This window comes from Aphis gossypii, chromosome 2 (genome assembly GCF_020184175.1).
Source record: "Aphis gossypii isolate Hap1 chromosome 2, ASM2018417v2, whole genome shotgun sequence".
In the NCBI taxonomy this organism is placed as follows: Eukaryota; Metazoa; Arthropoda; class Insecta; order Hemiptera; family Aphididae; genus Aphis; species Aphis gossypii.
Genome location: NC_065531.1, coordinates 46,560,472 through 46,578,312, shown reverse-complemented (window position 1 = coordinate 46,578,312; position 17,841 = coordinate 46,560,472). Strand labels below are relative to the sequence as shown.

The 17,841-nt window shown below is 27.3% G+C and overlaps 2 protein-coding genes and 1 pseudogene across 7 annotated transcripts; 1 reads left to right on the top strand and 2 right to left on the bottom strand.

Moving 5' to 3' along the window:
• Window positions 1-3,727: 3,727 nt before the first annotated feature.
• LOC126549814 (uncharacterized) lies at window positions 3,728-8,192 on the bottom strand (annotated as a pseudogene).
• On the top strand, window positions 7,630-16,849 carry LOC126550175 (uncharacterized). Of its 6 annotated transcripts, none has more exons than XR_007604213.1 (10): window positions 7,630-8,455; window positions 8,808-8,942; window positions 9,111-9,264; window positions 9,330-9,665; window positions 9,749-9,930; window positions 9,988-12,242; window positions 12,306-14,100; window positions 15,348-15,506; window positions 15,579-15,711; window positions 15,945-16,849. XR_007604213.1 is itself a non-coding variant. In XM_050201216.1 (4 exons), exons 1-4 carry the CDS (start codon window positions 12,377-12,379, stop codon window positions 16,145-16,147), a joined length of 594 nt encoding a protein of 197 aa, XP_050057173.1. In that variant the 5' UTR covers window positions 12,327-12,376; the 3' UTR covers window positions 16,148-16,849. The 6 variants fall into 6 exon arrangements, 4 of the variants coding, with proteins under 4 accessions (XP_050057173.1, XP_050057174.1, XP_050057172.1 ...); XR_007604214.1 differs by having other exon boundaries at window positions 15,940-16,849; XM_050201216.1 differs by lacking the exons at window positions 7,630-8,455; window positions 8,808-8,942; window positions 9,111-9,264; ... (1 more) ...; window positions 9,749-9,930; window positions 9,988-12,242 and having other exon boundaries at window positions 12,327-12,475.
• LOC114119066 (uncharacterized) lies at window positions 9,916-12,828 on the bottom strand. The gene is made up of 5 exons (XM_050201220.1): window positions 12,710-12,828; window positions 12,506-12,643; window positions 10,588-10,728; window positions 10,340-10,530; window positions 9,916-10,277 (listed from the first exon to the last, which is right to left on the bottom strand). Exons 1-4 carry the CDS (start codon window positions 12,740-12,742, stop codon window positions 10,345-10,347), a joined length of 498 nt encoding a protein of 165 aa, XP_050057177.1. The 5' UTR covers window positions 12,743-12,828; the 3' UTR covers window positions 9,916-10,277; window positions 10,340-10,344.
• Window positions 16,850-17,841: the final 992 nt, after the last annotated feature.

Genomic DNA, 17,841 nt, shown 5'->3' with positions numbered 1-17,841 from the left:
AAAACAACTCATAAGGAACCTTGTATTAAATTTTCAAAACTTTTTGGTCATCCAAAAATTTTTTATCGACACTTTAAAAAAAATTTCTCAAAAAAATCGAAAATTTCAGTGGTCTATAAATAACTCAAAAAAAGTCAAAATTTTTTGAAAATTTAACTATATACGGATACTACTGACATTAACATTTGGTGAAAATTTCAAGTATTTTCAGTGATTAGTTTTTGAATTACAACCATAAAAAAAAATCGATTTGGTCGAAAACTGGTTTTGCGTAAAAATTGCCGTTTTTCCGTCATTTTTTTTTTGTTTTTCTCGATTTTTTTGAAAACTGTTGGAAAATGTTAACTTTTTACCTCTATAATGCACCAAGGATATTCACTTTTACATCGGAAACCACCCCCATTGTTTGGAATTGGAGCATTATTTCGACTAGTTATGCTGTACACAGACACAAAAAAAAAAAAAAAAAAAAAAAAAAAAACACACATCATTGTAAAATCAATACATTCATCACTTCGTTCAGAATCTAAAATATGGAAATTGGAACAATAATAAGTAAGAAGTATATAAAAATAATAAACCAAATTGTATAATATTTTATATTATTATATTTACAGGTATTATAGCTGAAGTCATTGAAGTAAATGAAGTAATTCCCGTATTTTCACAAAAAAACAATAAAAACTTTACTAAAAGAGATATACTATTGGCTGACTCCTCAAAAGAAACAGTATTAAATTGGAATATTATAGATATATCGTTATTAAATGAAAAGAAAATAATGATAATGAAATTATTTCACAGATAATCCTGACGGTATGGAACGAAGAAGCTGTAAATTTTGTGGGAGAAAGTAGAAGTATTATTAAAATAGAACGAGGAAGAATAAATGAATATTCGAATAATAAATATATTGGATTATTGCCAACATCTGTCATCACATACAGTTCAATAACTGAAAAAAAAAAGTAAATGACACTTTTATTCACTATATTATTCAAAATGTATTTAAATTGTTGTTGCTTACATAGGTTTGATACATGGTTAAAATCTCAAGAAATTATTAATAAAAATAATACAATTAAAAGGAAAAAATACGAGATTGAAGACAACGAACAGCCATGTTGTTCGAAATCGTTAAAATAGATGTTTCAATTTTCTTCAAATGAATATAATATAAATAATAAATTTTGTAATTTTGGTTTAAAATACTATTTTCATATTTCTATTTATGGAAAGAAATAAAAATTTTTTTTTTACTCATCGATAACCTCCGTTATTAATTTATTTTATTTGATAATTTGAATATAATAATATGTTATTATATCTTGTGCATATACTGTTATAGGTAATTAATATTTTTTTAATTTGTATATTTAGTGTGTTTATTTATATGTTTGAGATATTTTTTTTGAACATTATGAAATGGCACATAAAACTAATATTCCTTCGACCTGAACTATAGCGATTGTGAGGGGGGTATAATTGAACAAATAAAATTGAGTATATATTTCATAATCGAGGGTATGGTTATAAATAAAAACAAGCCGGCGGAGCCGGGTTTTAGCCGCTAGTTTTATATAAATGTATAGATATATTTATGTCAGAATAGTTCAAAATTATAATTTTAATTTAATTTTGAACATAATATGTTTACTGATCAAGTTAAACCTATTCAATATGTATGATTTATGTAGCATATATATAATTTATTTTCTATATTATTATATCACATTAAATGTATTGTGTTTATTAGATAATTAAAAAAAATATATATATTATATATTATAATCATCTGAAGCATGCCACTTACTACCATCAGTTCTATGCTGATGTCAAAGAAGCTGAACACTGGTTAAACAAACGAGATGAGTTACTAAATTCTGTTTTTAGTCAATCAGAATTTAGTTTGGATGAAGGAGAACGTTTGTTGAAAGGTATGCAAGACCTCCGAGAAGAATTAAATAATTTCAGTGAAGTGATCGGTACACTTGAAGACCGATCTAGGCAAGTAGTTCCACTAAAACAACGTAGACTACCAATTACTAGACCTATACCAGTGAACGCAATTTGTAGCTTCAAACAAAATGGGGTATGTTAAAAATAATGATAACTATTAACAATTAATGTTTATAATATTTTTTTTTTGTTTAGATTAATGTTGAAAACATATATATAAACATATATTATATATATAAGGTCTTGCATACCTTTATTATATATTCATATAATATAATAATATGTACTTATTAATCAATATTAAAAATAATAATTATTTATATACTTAGCTATAGCTGCCATAAAAATTCAAAGAAAAATCAAAAATAAAGCTTTAGCGTCAAATGATACTCCCGGCCAAATATTTTTATATTTATATATTATGATTTATGATAATATTATAATAGTTCTCATTCAAATTTTATATTTTTTTACCTATTATTATTAATTATTATTAATTATTATTTTAGAAAGCTGTATCCAACAGTGAGGTATAGCTTTGGGGATTTTTTCCGGAGGTTTTTTTTCCTGTAGACTTATTTTCTGGGGATTTTTTTTCTAGATTTGGCGGCGTCACCGTTTCCATTTAGTTCATATCGTTTTATAAAATTATAAAATATATTCTGATTACCTGATTTGTTAATAGCTTTGGTGTTCAGTAGACAGTAATAGTATCTAGGAACAGTTAGTAGCCAATAGATTCCAAAATATTACAAATTAATGTATTATTATATCTTTTTAAAAATTTCATTAGCCGGTGTATATCAGCCGAGAAAATAGGAATACCAACTGTACGATACAGGCACGAGAGGTACAAAGCTTTAATGTTGTATTAAAAACACGATTTAAGATCGATAAACAGTGATTAAAAAATGAACTTTGTTGGTCAAAGACGTCGGTGGTGGATGGACAAATATGTAAATATCGCGCATGACGCACGAGAATTTATAACTCGATGAGTTAACTCATCCATACAATTTTGTGGTTTCGTAGTTTCGATCTTTTGGAACATACTCCCAAATGTGATGATACAGTGATATATTGTAATATAATAATAATTGTTAATTTATAATATTCATAAAGATTTATATCATGCTTTTAACTACGGCATTACAGCCTTAGACTTTTGACAAGCGATGCGTTATTGCGTTTGCAAAACATATAATATAAATACATATTGCACAATCGTTATTCGTTCCACAGTTCAACCATAGAATAAATAAAACAATAAAACAATAATTAATATTAAATACAATAATTTCACAGTTCGTCAGTTCATGTTCCATGTTATCAATATTATTATGATTAAATCGTTATGATATCACATATGATACATATAATATATCAATTAATATGCTATATTTTCGGGAGATGGTAGTTGTCAGAAAAATGATAAGAGTGGTTACCCGGCGGTTAAATATTATGGTTATACAACAACAAGGGTGTTGCCAACCTTGTAAAATTAAAATGGGTTTGTGTGGTACTAACCACGATTAAATACCTTAAAATAAAATAATATAATATAATAATAACAATCGAGTATGCCATAGCCATTTGCCCAATGCCATTAGGCAACGTGAATTTTGTCATCATTAATGGAGCGAATGAACGATGCGACTACGATGACAAAATAAATGTTTTGTCATGATGGATGACTATGTGAGCGTAAGTATACTACTAATATTACTTAATAACAAAATTAGATATTAGGTATATTAGTACAACTTAGTTGTTATTTTAGACCATGTTTATTGTACAGACCACTTATTCACTTATAATATTATAATAAGAATTATTAATTACTTATTAAAAGTATTCAAGTACTTAAATGTATTGGAATTTTTGGTCGAGTATAATTTACAGTAATTTATTACAAGGCTGGGCAAGTTAACGTTTTTTTCAACTCGTTAAGTTAAAAGTTACTCATATTTTTTTCGTTAACTCGTTAAGTTAAACGTTTACTTTTAAAAATAAGTAACTTAATTTAAAGTTAAAATTTTCTAATTTTCAAAATAAAAAATTGCAGACACATTATAGTGTTAATTATTAGATAGTTTTTCTTAATGTACAAGAAAATATCTGGGAAAATTTTAATTGATCATCAAAGTGTTAACTAGCTATCAAAAAACCTACTTTTCTAAAAATTTATTATATTAATAAATATATAATAATATATATTATTATATTAAATTCTCAATTAAATAAGTAGTAAATAATTAAATAAATTGTTTTCACATAATTAAATTAGAAAATATATAAACTAAGTATTGCAAAAAAATGTCCATAACTATATATAAAAATCACGGTTTACGTTTGGTAGAATAATTTTAAAATTTGTCACATTAATTAAGTTTAAAAAAAGTTAGTATAATAATAATTCATGTCAATTAATAATAGTATGACTCGTTAATTAGGTTTAAAAAAAGTTAATAAAATAAAAATTTATATCAATTTATAATTATAATTTGTGAATTGTTAGCTTCATGGAGTAGCAATTCTTGTTCATCTGAAAAATATAATGATAAATGTATGAAGTTAAGTAATTACTAGAACATTTTTATTACCAGGATATGGGCCAATTTGTTGGGCTATGTAACCATTAACCTGATGACCTGCCCTTCTTAAAAATGTTAAAATGCGATCAGGAGCATCATCCTCTATCAAGTCTTGCATGAACCGTTTAATTTCACTAGTATTCCTAATTCTACCTCTTGAAGAATTACAAGAACGGATCTGAAAAAAAAATAATAATTTTTTTTTAATTGTTCCTAAATATATGTTGACTTTATATGTATTTACATTCAAGTTTTGAGAGACTTGTTTGAATTCCAAGTTGTATTGGTTTTCTAGAAATCTTATCTGGCCTTAAATATTTAAAAATAAAGAATTGTAAGTTTAATTTTAATTTTTTACTTCTTACTTATACAATTACATATATGAACACTCACACATAGATAAGTAACCTACACATTTATTTATTTAGATGAACAACAACAAATAAGAGGAAAAACAATAATAGATAAGTTTTGTACATTGCTTCAAAGATCTTGAAGCCACTAAAAAAAAATTCTTTCCCACATTGTAATTAAAACATAACTATACATGCATATCACGTGTATCTATAATATTACAAAAACTTGCACAAACCAACACAAACGTTTTTTTTTTATAAATTAAATTATACCCATGAACTCCCATATTTTGGGGTGAGGTTTAATAAACCGTAAAAGAGCTGCGTGATAGCTCTCCAGATAGTTATTGGTTCTAATATCCTTGTCAAATATAGTATAGTATAGGCTTCTGGTCGCATTCTTACAAACCAATATCCAAATACATACTGGTACATAAAATCATGGAAATACTCAGCTATCTCAGTATGTTGTACAATATACATGATAATAGAATTGAAGCCATCTAACATGCTGGGAATCCTATTATTATTTGAATTAGGTGGTAAATACGGCAGAGCAAGTACCTGTAAAAGTTATGGTTAAGCTGCTTTATTTTAATATGTTCATGAAATAATTAAAATGTGGTGAGTACCATTCTAAAAATTCTGGCAGCAATAGGATTGGCTTTTACCAAATTGTACATTCCTGATTCTTTACTTCTTAGGTGCCGTACAATTGACTTGAGACAAAACATTCAAAATACATTTTTAATAATTTGTATAGGAACTTATTATGTTAATTTTTACTTGACAATAATGGAAATAACATCCTTGATGACTACTTTCTGGAAATACTAAGCGGATTGCATTAATTAGTCCAAGTTCAAAATCCGTGATTATAGTCAATTTATCGTACTGTAGTGGTAAAACATTACGGACATATTTAAATAACCCTACATATATTTCCTCAGTTTTACCTGTAAGTATAGCATATACCATTGGAAAACTCTAAAACCATAAATAGTTAAAATTTTATTAATATTAATTATTTAAGTATTTACCTAAAATGTTAAAAACAAGATGATTTATTATGTGATGTATAATTTATTACTTACAGCATTTCTATGAATCACTTGAAAGGTGAACAATTGATAGCAGTCGTTATCCAATGTTTTGGGAACCGTCTTAAAAGTTCCATCACACCCAGATATTGTAACCTACAAATGAATATTTTAGCAAGTTTTCTATTATTTCTTCAACCACACTAGATAACTTACATTATGTAATTCGTTTTGAATTGACTCGATATGATGTTTGTTACAGAATAGTACACCGACAAATAAACCATTAACTATGAGTGGACCTTGATAAAATCTTGGGTATGTAACCCAATAAATTAAAGTTTGTGTGTGTCTACAGTTATTAACTAAGAGTATGATGTAACAAATAGGTTATGGACTATGATTAAATTATTATTTTGTATTAAAACAAGTTTAGTACACTTATGCTACCAAAATCTAACTTGTATATTATGTACCAATGGGGTAGGTAATTGTTATATTATATTAGGTATTGTTGTGAAAATACTTACAAACTTGGCTGTTTTTGAAACGACATAGTGAAATGTTTATTATTATCCATTTGTAATAAATTATTAAAATGTTTAATTGTTTATAACTAAGTTTTGAAAATTTGGTACAAGGTTCTCCATACATTTTTCTTCAAATATCAGTAAAAAAAACTCTACCGGATTCAGACAAAAAATTTTTATGAGTGTTTGAAATTTAAATTTTTACAAAACCGCGTTAAATAACGGTTTAGCCTCAAACGATTTTTGATATTTGTTATAATTCAAAAAGTATAAGTCGTAGATACTTGAAAATTTTACCAGTTATTTAGATTGGCATTTTATTTACTTGATTTAATTTTCAAAATATTTTGAGTTTTTTTGAGCTATTTATAGACAACTGATATTTTCAATTTTTCTGAAAATTATTTTTTTGTGTCGATAAAATCTTTTTGGCGCTATCAAAATACTTGGAAATTTAATGCAAAGTTCCTCTTAAGTTATACAAGATTTTTCATAAGTGTAGCTTACAATAACTATAAAATAACTTAAATTTTGGTGTATTCAGGCCATTAAAACATAAACCACCTTTTTCACCAACAACTGGAAATTATATCCTAGGCTGACAAATCATCTTCGTTCAGAATCGTTTTTCGTATACAATGATGACTATCATTGGATTCAAATTTAACACTCCTATAATATATAATAATGATCCATACGGCACCTAATGTACAGCAGAGCGGTACTCACTAGCCCGCTTTTTTTTAAAATTTTATTCTGTTATGTTTATAGTAATATTACAAACCTGTTGTTAAAAGTTTTGGTTGTATAGTGACTAAATGATAACTATCTATGTAACTATACATATTTTTTCAACATTTTATTTCCTAATAGAGCAATGCAACTTTTAACTTTACTAGTACTTATTTTGCCATTTTGTAGGTACCTATACTAGGTACATTAAAGGGGAGTATGTTTAATAACATAATAGGGTGGATTATATTATTTTAATGACATAATTTCTAGTGAACTATTTATTTAAAAAATAACTTGATAACATTAAAATCTATATTTTAAATAAAAACATCAATTTATCATTAAAATTAATAATATGATTATTATTTAATAATATTTTATAATTGAGTACTTATTGACTACAATAAAATAATTTGTTGGCTGTAATAACCAGTTACGTCCAAAAACAAAATTGGTTATTGCAATCATTATAAATATAATTATCATAATTTTTTAGTTGTTTACAAATAGTATCATGAATATAAAATGTAAACCATTGGAAATGGGTTTGAGTGATGTATATTTTCATTTCCTGAAAAATTTTTAAAAATGGACATAACTGGTTATTGCACTGGGGTCTTCAATTTTTAAATGTATTAAAAATTGTATTATTTATTACATAATACATAGTTTTATTCTAAGGTATAGTGCTAAAAAAATATTAAATATTATATTGTAAAGATTTTGTCATCAGTGATGTCGACTGTAAGTATTATTGCGATGATTTTTGTTCACGTTGGTATCACTGCTGGTTCATCGGTATAATATGTGGTTAAACATTCTTATCATTTTTCTGACAACTACCCTGTACCCCTATATTTTGTGTATTTCTATTCGTCAATACTCGGCCAAGTTTGAAGTTGTACAAGTGTCAAGTACTGAAGAAACCCACTCATCAGCCAACAGACAGCAGTAGTGTTGCACTTTCAATTCGCCCATATCTTTTTTACGTGCTGGTGCTCTACTGTTTAGTGTTTTGCTGTTGTGTAGTGTAGTAGTGTACTTCACTATATAACATCTACTTATTGCGATTTAATACAATTAAAACTGCTTACATCTAACTATCTAAGCGTATTACAAGCTCAAATTTGTAATACTTACAATTATTTGTAATAATTTTGATAATATCATATTAAATACCTTCATTCAGTTCAAAATGGTTAAACAAGAAAATATTTTTTTGTTTGTGCCAAATTTAATTGGTAAGTTACTGTAGATCGTTGTTTACATAGAATCAATTTAAACTAATTAATAATTTTAATACCAACTTGCCAACACAGTATACTTACTGTGTTGTACCTTGTATTTATTTTACAAATATTCATTTTAATTAAAAAAAAAAAAAGTATAATAAGTACCTTCTATAAATGAATTATTGATTTATTTGTGAGTCACAATATAGGTACTTACTTTTTTAAGAAATAAAAAAATTAATTAAAAATATGGATCTGTGTACAATTTATTAACTTATATATATATTTATCATTAAGGTTTAAAATTCAAATTATATACAAACAATTAGTTGATCAATTTTGTTTTTACTTAATTTAATAGGATATGCCAGAATAATTCTAGCAGTCGTTTCGATTTTTTTTATGCCAACCAATTACAAAATTGCATGCAGTTGTTATTTGATAAGTGCATTATTGGATGCTTTTGATGGTCATGCAGCTCGAGTATTTAAGCAAAGTAAGTAACCCTCAACGATTAATCTATTAAATACATTCATTTTATAGTTAATCTATATTTGCTATCTGGTAGATTTAAAATATTAGTAAATGTATTGTCATAAGCATATTTAAGTCTCTTTACATTATATAATTCAAATAGTATCTTATGACGTGTATACTTTTTTAGGTACTAAGTTTGGAGCTATACTGGATCAACTAACTGACCGCTGTGGAACAATGGCTTTATGTATTGCACTGTCAAATTTTTATCCAAAATATATGTTCTTGTTTCAACTTAGTTGTATCATTGATATTGCTTGTCACTGGATCTATTTGCACTCGTAATAGACATATAATTTTAAGAAAATTTCCCATTAACATAATTTTATTTATTTGTTTTTAATAGATCAATTTTGCAAGGTAAAACTAGCCATAAATTTGTAGATATGACTGGAAATCCGATAATGAAATGGTATTATACATCAAAACCCATACTATTTTTCATGTGTGCAGGAAATGAATTATTTTTTGCTTCATTATACCATCTATCATTATGGATAGACTCCATCCATTAGATTCTTTATCACATTCAAAAGTTCTTACTTCTTTGGCTACTCTATCGTTTCCAATTGTTGAAGAGCGTACAGTTACCAAACAAACTCGTACCATTCTGGAAACCCGACTTGTCAATACTCGTTTCCGTTCATTACAAGAATGCATTGATTTGTGCAATAACAAATTGGTATAATACATTTGAAAATTGGTTTTTTATTTTTCTTTAGTTTTATGTGGTTAATGTTTTATGATTTATTTTTTATTTTTTAGAAACAATTACAAGAAGCTGAATATGGTTCAGACTTACCTAGTGTTCAAGGGCTTTTGGATAAACGATTATCTGATCTTGAAACATTACAAGACTTTTTGCAATCGGCTATACAAATATCAACTTGTTTGGCTCAAAGAAAAAGAAGAAAATGAATTAAATCGTGATCTAGTTTTATATAAATGTATAGATATATTTATGTCAGAATAGTTCAAAATTATAATTTTAATTTACAACATAGGTACAATGGGAAACATAGGGACAACTTTGGTCAAAAACAGAGATAGAGAAAGAGAGAGAGAGAGGTGATTTATGGACGTGTGTGTGTGAGTGTACATTATGTGTTTGCGAGTGTGTGATGTGTGAGCGAAGAAAGAAATCAAAAACCAGGTCACCATCATCATTATGCGCGTTTGAAGGAAATGTGCGGCATGCAAAAGAAACCATCCATGCGTGCTCTGATCATATAGTCATGCAGTGGCGTGCCGAACATTTTTTATATCTGAGGCAAAACAATTATTAAGGACCCACCTACCCACATATAATAATATCAATATTAATATAATAATATAATAATAATATAATAATATCACCTCAATTAATATAGTTTGGGTTTTTTATAATAAACCTCCAACAGGTCAAAAAACCTGTTAATTTCATCCATTTCTCTCTTGAGTCTACTTAATAGAGGGTCAGCTGGATCACCTTCTCTTAAAAACTTGATTAAATTTTCATTTAATTGCTTACGAATAGCAATACAATTTTCAGCACCCATGGTTAAAAACTATAAAAACAAAATAACGTTAATCCAACTCAAAAAATAAAAATATGTATTTATTACTTGAGCCAAATCATATCCCTTGTCATCTTTGAGAGTAGCAAATATCCCATTATGAGTATACAACGAAATCAATAAAGAAACAGAATCATAAAGATTGTCTAAACGTAGTGGGGGCTCTTGGCGCACCTCAATGTCAGATCTCTATAAAAAAAAAAATAAATAACAATAATAATATGAACGTAAAAAAAATAATAATAACGAATATATCGAAAATCGCGCCATTACAAGTCGACGCGCGTAATGCGTATTAAATGTCTACATAAGGTTTCTTGCACTGCCGCAACTACACTAATTCGGGCCCGTGCGTAAATGAAATTATTGTTCACCCCTCATGAAAAATTAACTAATTGTAAAATTAATTTTTCCAAATTCGTAAACATAGTTTGGAATTTGAGTTTTTACTCATATAAAATAAGGTTAACATAATTAGAACATAATTATAGAGGAATATGAAAATAAATAAATGTAATAATTTGTAGTCTATTTTATTCATTTTAAATTTAAATAAAAATTTTTCCTATAATGAAGCTTCGAGTTTTTTCTATAGCTATTAAAGGAAAACTTATGGAAAACTTCGTATTGAATTTTTTAACCTTAGATATGAATACAAAAAATTTTATTAATTTTTAATTATAAAATTACTTGCAAATTTTTGCGATTTTGACATATACCGTAAAAATTTTAACTTAAAACATAAATAAAAAAAAATTGTGACCGATTTTTGGTTTTTTTTTAACTACAGTAAGAACGACTTATAAGAAAGTTTGTATTAAATTTTAAAGTTTTTTTGAGAAACCAAAATAGTTTTATCGACGTTTCAAAAAAAAATTCCAGTTGTCTATAAATAGCTAAAAATAAGCCATAATATTTTGAAAATTAAACTGTATATAGATAACACTAGCATAAACACTTAGTGACGTCAATGATTCGTTATTGAGTTACAAGAATATAAAAAAATCATTTTAATCATTGGGCCCGTGTGTTTAACACACGTAACACACTCGGTTATTGCGGCACTGGTTTCTTGTCCCACCGGAGGCGGTTCGAATTACCCATATTACACTGGTGCCATATACATAATTGTACATAAAGTAATATATTTTTTTACAGAGAATAATAATAATAATAAAAAAATAAGACAATTATTGTTAGGGTCAACAATGCGCACACCCGCAGACAAAAACAAAATACAATTCGGTATACGTGTTTTTTACGATTCGACCGAGCCACCAGTCTTCTCCTTAAATGGGCAGTAGGTCCGCTCTAGAGGCCGTTCACAACACATTCTCGCCCATGTCGTTTATTAGTAGGACAAATTATGTGTAATTTTATTCTTTGATTGAAATTATTATCATTTAACCGAATAATAACGTTAAGTAAAACAAATTTTTACTCTTGAAGACGATTCAAAGTCAAAACTTTGGTCAAAAACAGAGATATAGAGAAAGAGAGAGAGAGAGATGATTTATGGACGTGTGTGTGTGAGTGTACATTATGTGTTTGCGAGTGTGTGATGTGTGAGCGAAGAAAGAAATCAAAAACCAGGTCACCATCATCATTATGCGCGTTTGAAGGAAATGTGCGGCATGCAAAAGAAACCATCCATGCGTGCTCTGATCATATAGTCATGTTATTCTTCACTATTACAGCAGCAGGTACAGAGTAAAACGTAGACATTATATTGTATGTAGATACTATCCATGTTAACTATGTTTCAGTCACAGGTGATGTACAGAACACAACTGTACACGACACAAGAAATAACAGCGAAAAACATTACATGTAGCCTATGTTTGTCTCGTTCTGCGTTCTCGATGCAAATTTCAATCGGCCATGGAGAAAATATCGTAACTACCTACTTACGGGCCTAGAAGTTTGTCTTACAGACGTACGAAATACATTTTCAGTTGTGACTTACCTTTATCGGTGCTGATCGGTTCACTATTAGCATATATATTACGACTAAAAAAAAATATGCCATTATCATGAATCCAAAACTCAACAGTCTATCAAACATTTTGTTTTTTGTTTTGAATGTATTATAATCGTCTTCAATCTATATCATAATAATAGTTATTAATTATTATTATTTTCACTCGAAAACTTCTATGAAACGTCTTACTTGTATGACAGACGATTGGTCCATACTCTGCATATTACAAATAATTGATAAATGAATTTGATATTTACTCGTGAAAATCGGCCCGGTAGAACTTTAGATATAACTGTCACAAGAAATCGCCTCACGTTTTAATAATATATAAAGATAATAATTCAGGTTGCCATGTTCCTAATATTTGTTATTAGCCAGTTTGAGCAATAATATTATTAACATATTTTTTAATGAGTGTATATTATTTACATATACATGTGCACTTTCATATTTAACATCGATAAATGATAATGAGGTCTCGTTATTCGTTAATAATTACTTATTTACGTTATATATATAATATATATATATATTATTATACTATTACTATTAACTTTCTATGAACTAAAATTAACTTACACACTATTTATCATGATAAGAATCCTTGATCAAATCTAATTGTTATTTTAAAATATTTGATTATTTATCATTTTAAGTTCTACCCATATAACATGAATATAATAAAATAGTTGAGGATGTTCTTATTAAAGTGTACTTGTCGTGTATTGTATAGCTTACGACCGACAATAATACAAATTACGTGTATAATACAACAAAACGTATGTTTATCGTAATATTTTAAGTTTGAACTCCTTAATCAATAAATTTTACTTATATCTTTAAGAATATATTATTGCTACTCGATAACATTTAGAACATTGAAATTATTAGCAAAATAATATGCTTTTTTCAATTAAGACAAGATCTATCTGTAAATCATTTTTATAATTGCATGCTCAATATTAGTTACTTTGTATTATAATCAGACTAAGCAGTTTGGAAGAACTTAGATGTTCTTTATTGGTTGTAAACAACGGGTTTACGTAATTTAATAGACTACTGCTCGGTTGCATGAAAACAGTTCCGTAAATTGTTGGGCCGATAATATATTGATAGTATAATAATGGAAGTTAAAGAACAGATTGCGTTTCATGAAAGATGTATAAATTGCATCAAATAATCAGGTTATAACCAATTATCAGGTATTCAGTAGTACAAGGTTTTCCCCATAGATATATTAATACGTCTATGGTTTTTCCCATTTGTTCTTGTCCGTGGCTTTGATTTTTTCAATTCTTTTTTTTTTGTCCGAGTGATTTACGTTACATTACAATTTGTCTATTGTATTTTATACTTTTTTACGTCATTGAATTGATTTAATTTACTTTTCTATAGTAATTTATTGCATTAAATAAATAAATAAATTAAATAAATATTTTTTATTGATTTAATTTAAAAATATTATTTATATAATTAATATGGAAGACGACAAAAAAAGGGGCAAGAACTTTTCTGAAACAGAAAAATCAATTTTAATTGATCTTATTTTGCCATACAAAAATACTATTGAAAATATCAAGGTAAGCATAACATGCTTTATTATTATTTACTGTTTATTGATTATATTTTCTACCTATATGATTCTTACCTATACATGATAAAAAAAAATATCCTAATATTTTTGGTCTCACCCCCTAAATGTGTGCGTATATGTATAAAAATGAAGTGCAAAAAATTTGAAATCAATCGGTTAAGATTAACCCGTGCCGACTTGTAGTTTAAGTTTGAACTCCTTAAATTTTTCAATATTTACCAAAATTGTCCACATTTCCGTAATAGTCCAGTCATTTAAGCTTCAAAAAATGATGGTCTTAAAAATAATATTCTTAATAGCAATTTAAATAATATTAATAAAACATAATAAACGTAGAATGCATTGTAATATTTGTAAATAAACTATATTCATTATTATTATTTATTACTTAAAAAAAAATCCACAACCAACCTTTCTCCAAAATTTCAAAACTTTCCGATTTAATTCTTTAGCCTAACCTAACCTTTTGAAATATCGACATAATAAAGATTATTATTATTATTATTTATTATTTTAATAAAGATCGTCCATCAACTTCGTCATTTAATTTTATTCGATTTGATGGTAAAATTCAGAATATGTTCTACAAGCTACTTTAAAAGCTTTAAAATTTAATGCTGAGGAATATGTAATAAATCAAACTAAATTTTTTTTTATGATAAAAATGTTCCATTTTTTCAATAGATTTATGAATCATAAACATAATTATTCATTATTATTCTATAAAATTATTTATTATTACTAATCGTTACTATGTTACTCGTATTTCCAAAAATATAGTGCTTTTTTACAGTCAAGTCCATATTATACTTCACGAAACATTGGATATATTAAAAAATGTAATATTATAAAAGTTATAGGAAATTTAATTTAATTTAAAATATATTATAATATAGAAAATGTCGATATTTCTAAAAGTTAACGAAATACTTACGGGAATGTGAAAAATTTTCGTAAATATTGAAAAATTTAAGGAGTTCAAACTTAAACTATACAAGTCGGCAAGGGTTAACCTTAACCGATTGGTTTCAAATTTTTTTGCAATTCATTTTTATACATATACGCACACATATAGGGGAGGAGACCAAACATTTTTTAAAATCAAAATTAAGTACCTAACACCCTATGACATATAACATATTATATCTTTAGTACAAACCTACTTACTTGAGTATCATACTTTATACAAATATTATGATGTAATATAATAATAATTTATGATACAATATTTAGATCGATGGCGCAACAAATAAAGAAAAAGATGCAGCATGGAGTGAAATTGCAAATTCATACAATTGCCAACAAATAACTGGCATCAGAACCATTCGCCAATTGAAATCTGTGTATGATGTTCAAAAAAGAAAGGCTCGAAAAGACAAAAGTGATTATAAGGTACTTATCTAAAATTATTTCAATTAATTTATTGTTTTTGAAATATGTAAATTAAAATATTGAACACTTTAGGTTGAACTTTATAAAACTGGTGGTGGTCGTAATTTATCAATGTTGTCAAGTACAACAGACAAAGTTATTGGAATCCTAGGTGATCGTTTAGAACCTTTATCTAACCAATATGATTGTGATTCTGACTATCCAAGTATGTATAATACATTTTATTACAGTTATTAATTCTTAACTGTTAATATTGGTATATTTTACTATTATTAATAATAATGAACGATTAAAATATGAAAAACAAAGCTTATTTTGTGTACGCAAACATTTTTATTTATATTATTACATGGTATAACAAAGATAATTTTTATTTTTTAACAAATTAATGGAAATACTTAAAAAACCAATACGAAAAAAATATGATTGCAAGTGCAGTTGTAATAAAGTGTGGAATGGCAGGAACAGGATTCCGGGGTGAAAACTGGGCGAATCACACTGGTGGTTTGTGTCCGATGTCGTTATCGCCCAGGTGCCCCACCAGTCGAGTTCAAACTGCCGCCCGCCGATGCTGCACACCGATTAGCCCGGAAACGCTTCACGGTGTAACGGACATCCGTTCTACCGCCATACTTAGCTGAATCTGCGCCACATCTGACTTGACCGGTCCAACGGTCCGGTCTCAATGAATAAGGGTTTTATTCCCCTTATACTGACCATCTGTCATTAAATTTTTCGATCTCGTGAACGAATTCGTCTCTGTAGTCTCGGTGGTTCCACGACGTCACACAACCACAACCGCAGATGGTCCTGAGATCTGAAGACCCCGCGGAGACCTTTCCGGAAGGCCGACGAGAATCGACTTTTTTACTCTCGCAATGTCATCGTCTTGTCCGTGTCAATTATAGCAGTTCCTGTGTCACTTTCCTCGACCGGCGACAACGTCTGTTCTTCCACGGGGCACACCACCGGCGGTACCAACTCAACATTTTCCATCTCGGGACCGAGACTTACAATGTCATTAGTTCGCGGAAGGCGCCGGCGTCAATATTGGCTCATCTGGGCACACCACCGGAACTTTCATCTACTAGAAATATAAATCTAAATTTCTATTTCTATAGAAAATTAAATGTAGGTATAAGAAAACTTTTTTTGCAAAAAATTGATCTGATACCTAGCAAATATGAAATTATGAACAGTAAGTGAATTAAAAATTGTCTCCAAGATACACTTCTTAGAATATCACCTTGACCACAATTCTGCAAAATGACATAAAAAATACTATGAACAACTAATTAATGTATTTAAACTCTTAAATAAAAACTACAGTTTTTATAATTTAATCATATTTTATTATTTGACAAATTTTATTGGAAAAACATTTGTAACTTACCTACTATTTAGTTTTATAAAATACTAAAATAATAGTGAATATTTATTCATCCATAGGTATATAATAAATTAATAACTATTAATTCTCAAACTGTTAATATTTTATGTTATAATTTAAAAACGAAAAACTATAGATATTTGAAATTTTCACAAAATGTTTATATCATCATTGTATAAAATTAATTATTTATATAAACAAATATTTTAAGTAGTCGAAAAAATCAAAAATCAATTGATTTTTACATTTACAATTACTATTAGTTATTACCTACTATTTACAATAATTAGTATAATTATTAATTAGAGGTACAACTTTAGAAGTCATTAAGTATCACAGAATACAGATACATTATTATGGATTCTTTTTAAATACTATGAATCTAGTTTTAGATTTTGAACGGAATGATGAATGTATTGATTCTACATTGATGTGTGGCATGTGTATTATGGAGGTAAAAAGTAAAATTACCACTAGTTTTCAAAAGCTTCGGGAAAAAACAATAAAAAGAACGGAAGACGGGAATTTTTAAAAAAATATCGATTTTTTTTATATTGTATTTGTATACGGTTAAATTTTCAAAAATATTCTGGTTCAGAGTTATTTATAAACAACTGACGTTTTTGATTTTTCTATGCTTTTTTTTTGAAATTTAACACAAGGTTTCTTATAAGTTGTTCTTATTGTAATTGAAAAATTGTTGGTCACAATTTTTGTTTTAAGCGTTTAAGGTTCAAATTTTTACGAAATATGTCAAAACTCAAAATCGCGAAAATTTATATATAATTTTTAGTATTATTATCTAAGGTTAAAAATTTAACACAACATTTGTATGAGTTTTCCTTACAATAACTATAAAAAAAACTCGAGCGTTATTATTATATTAAAAATCAACCAGATTTTCCATAAGTTTGGCTTACTTAATTATAAAAAAAGTCGAGCGTT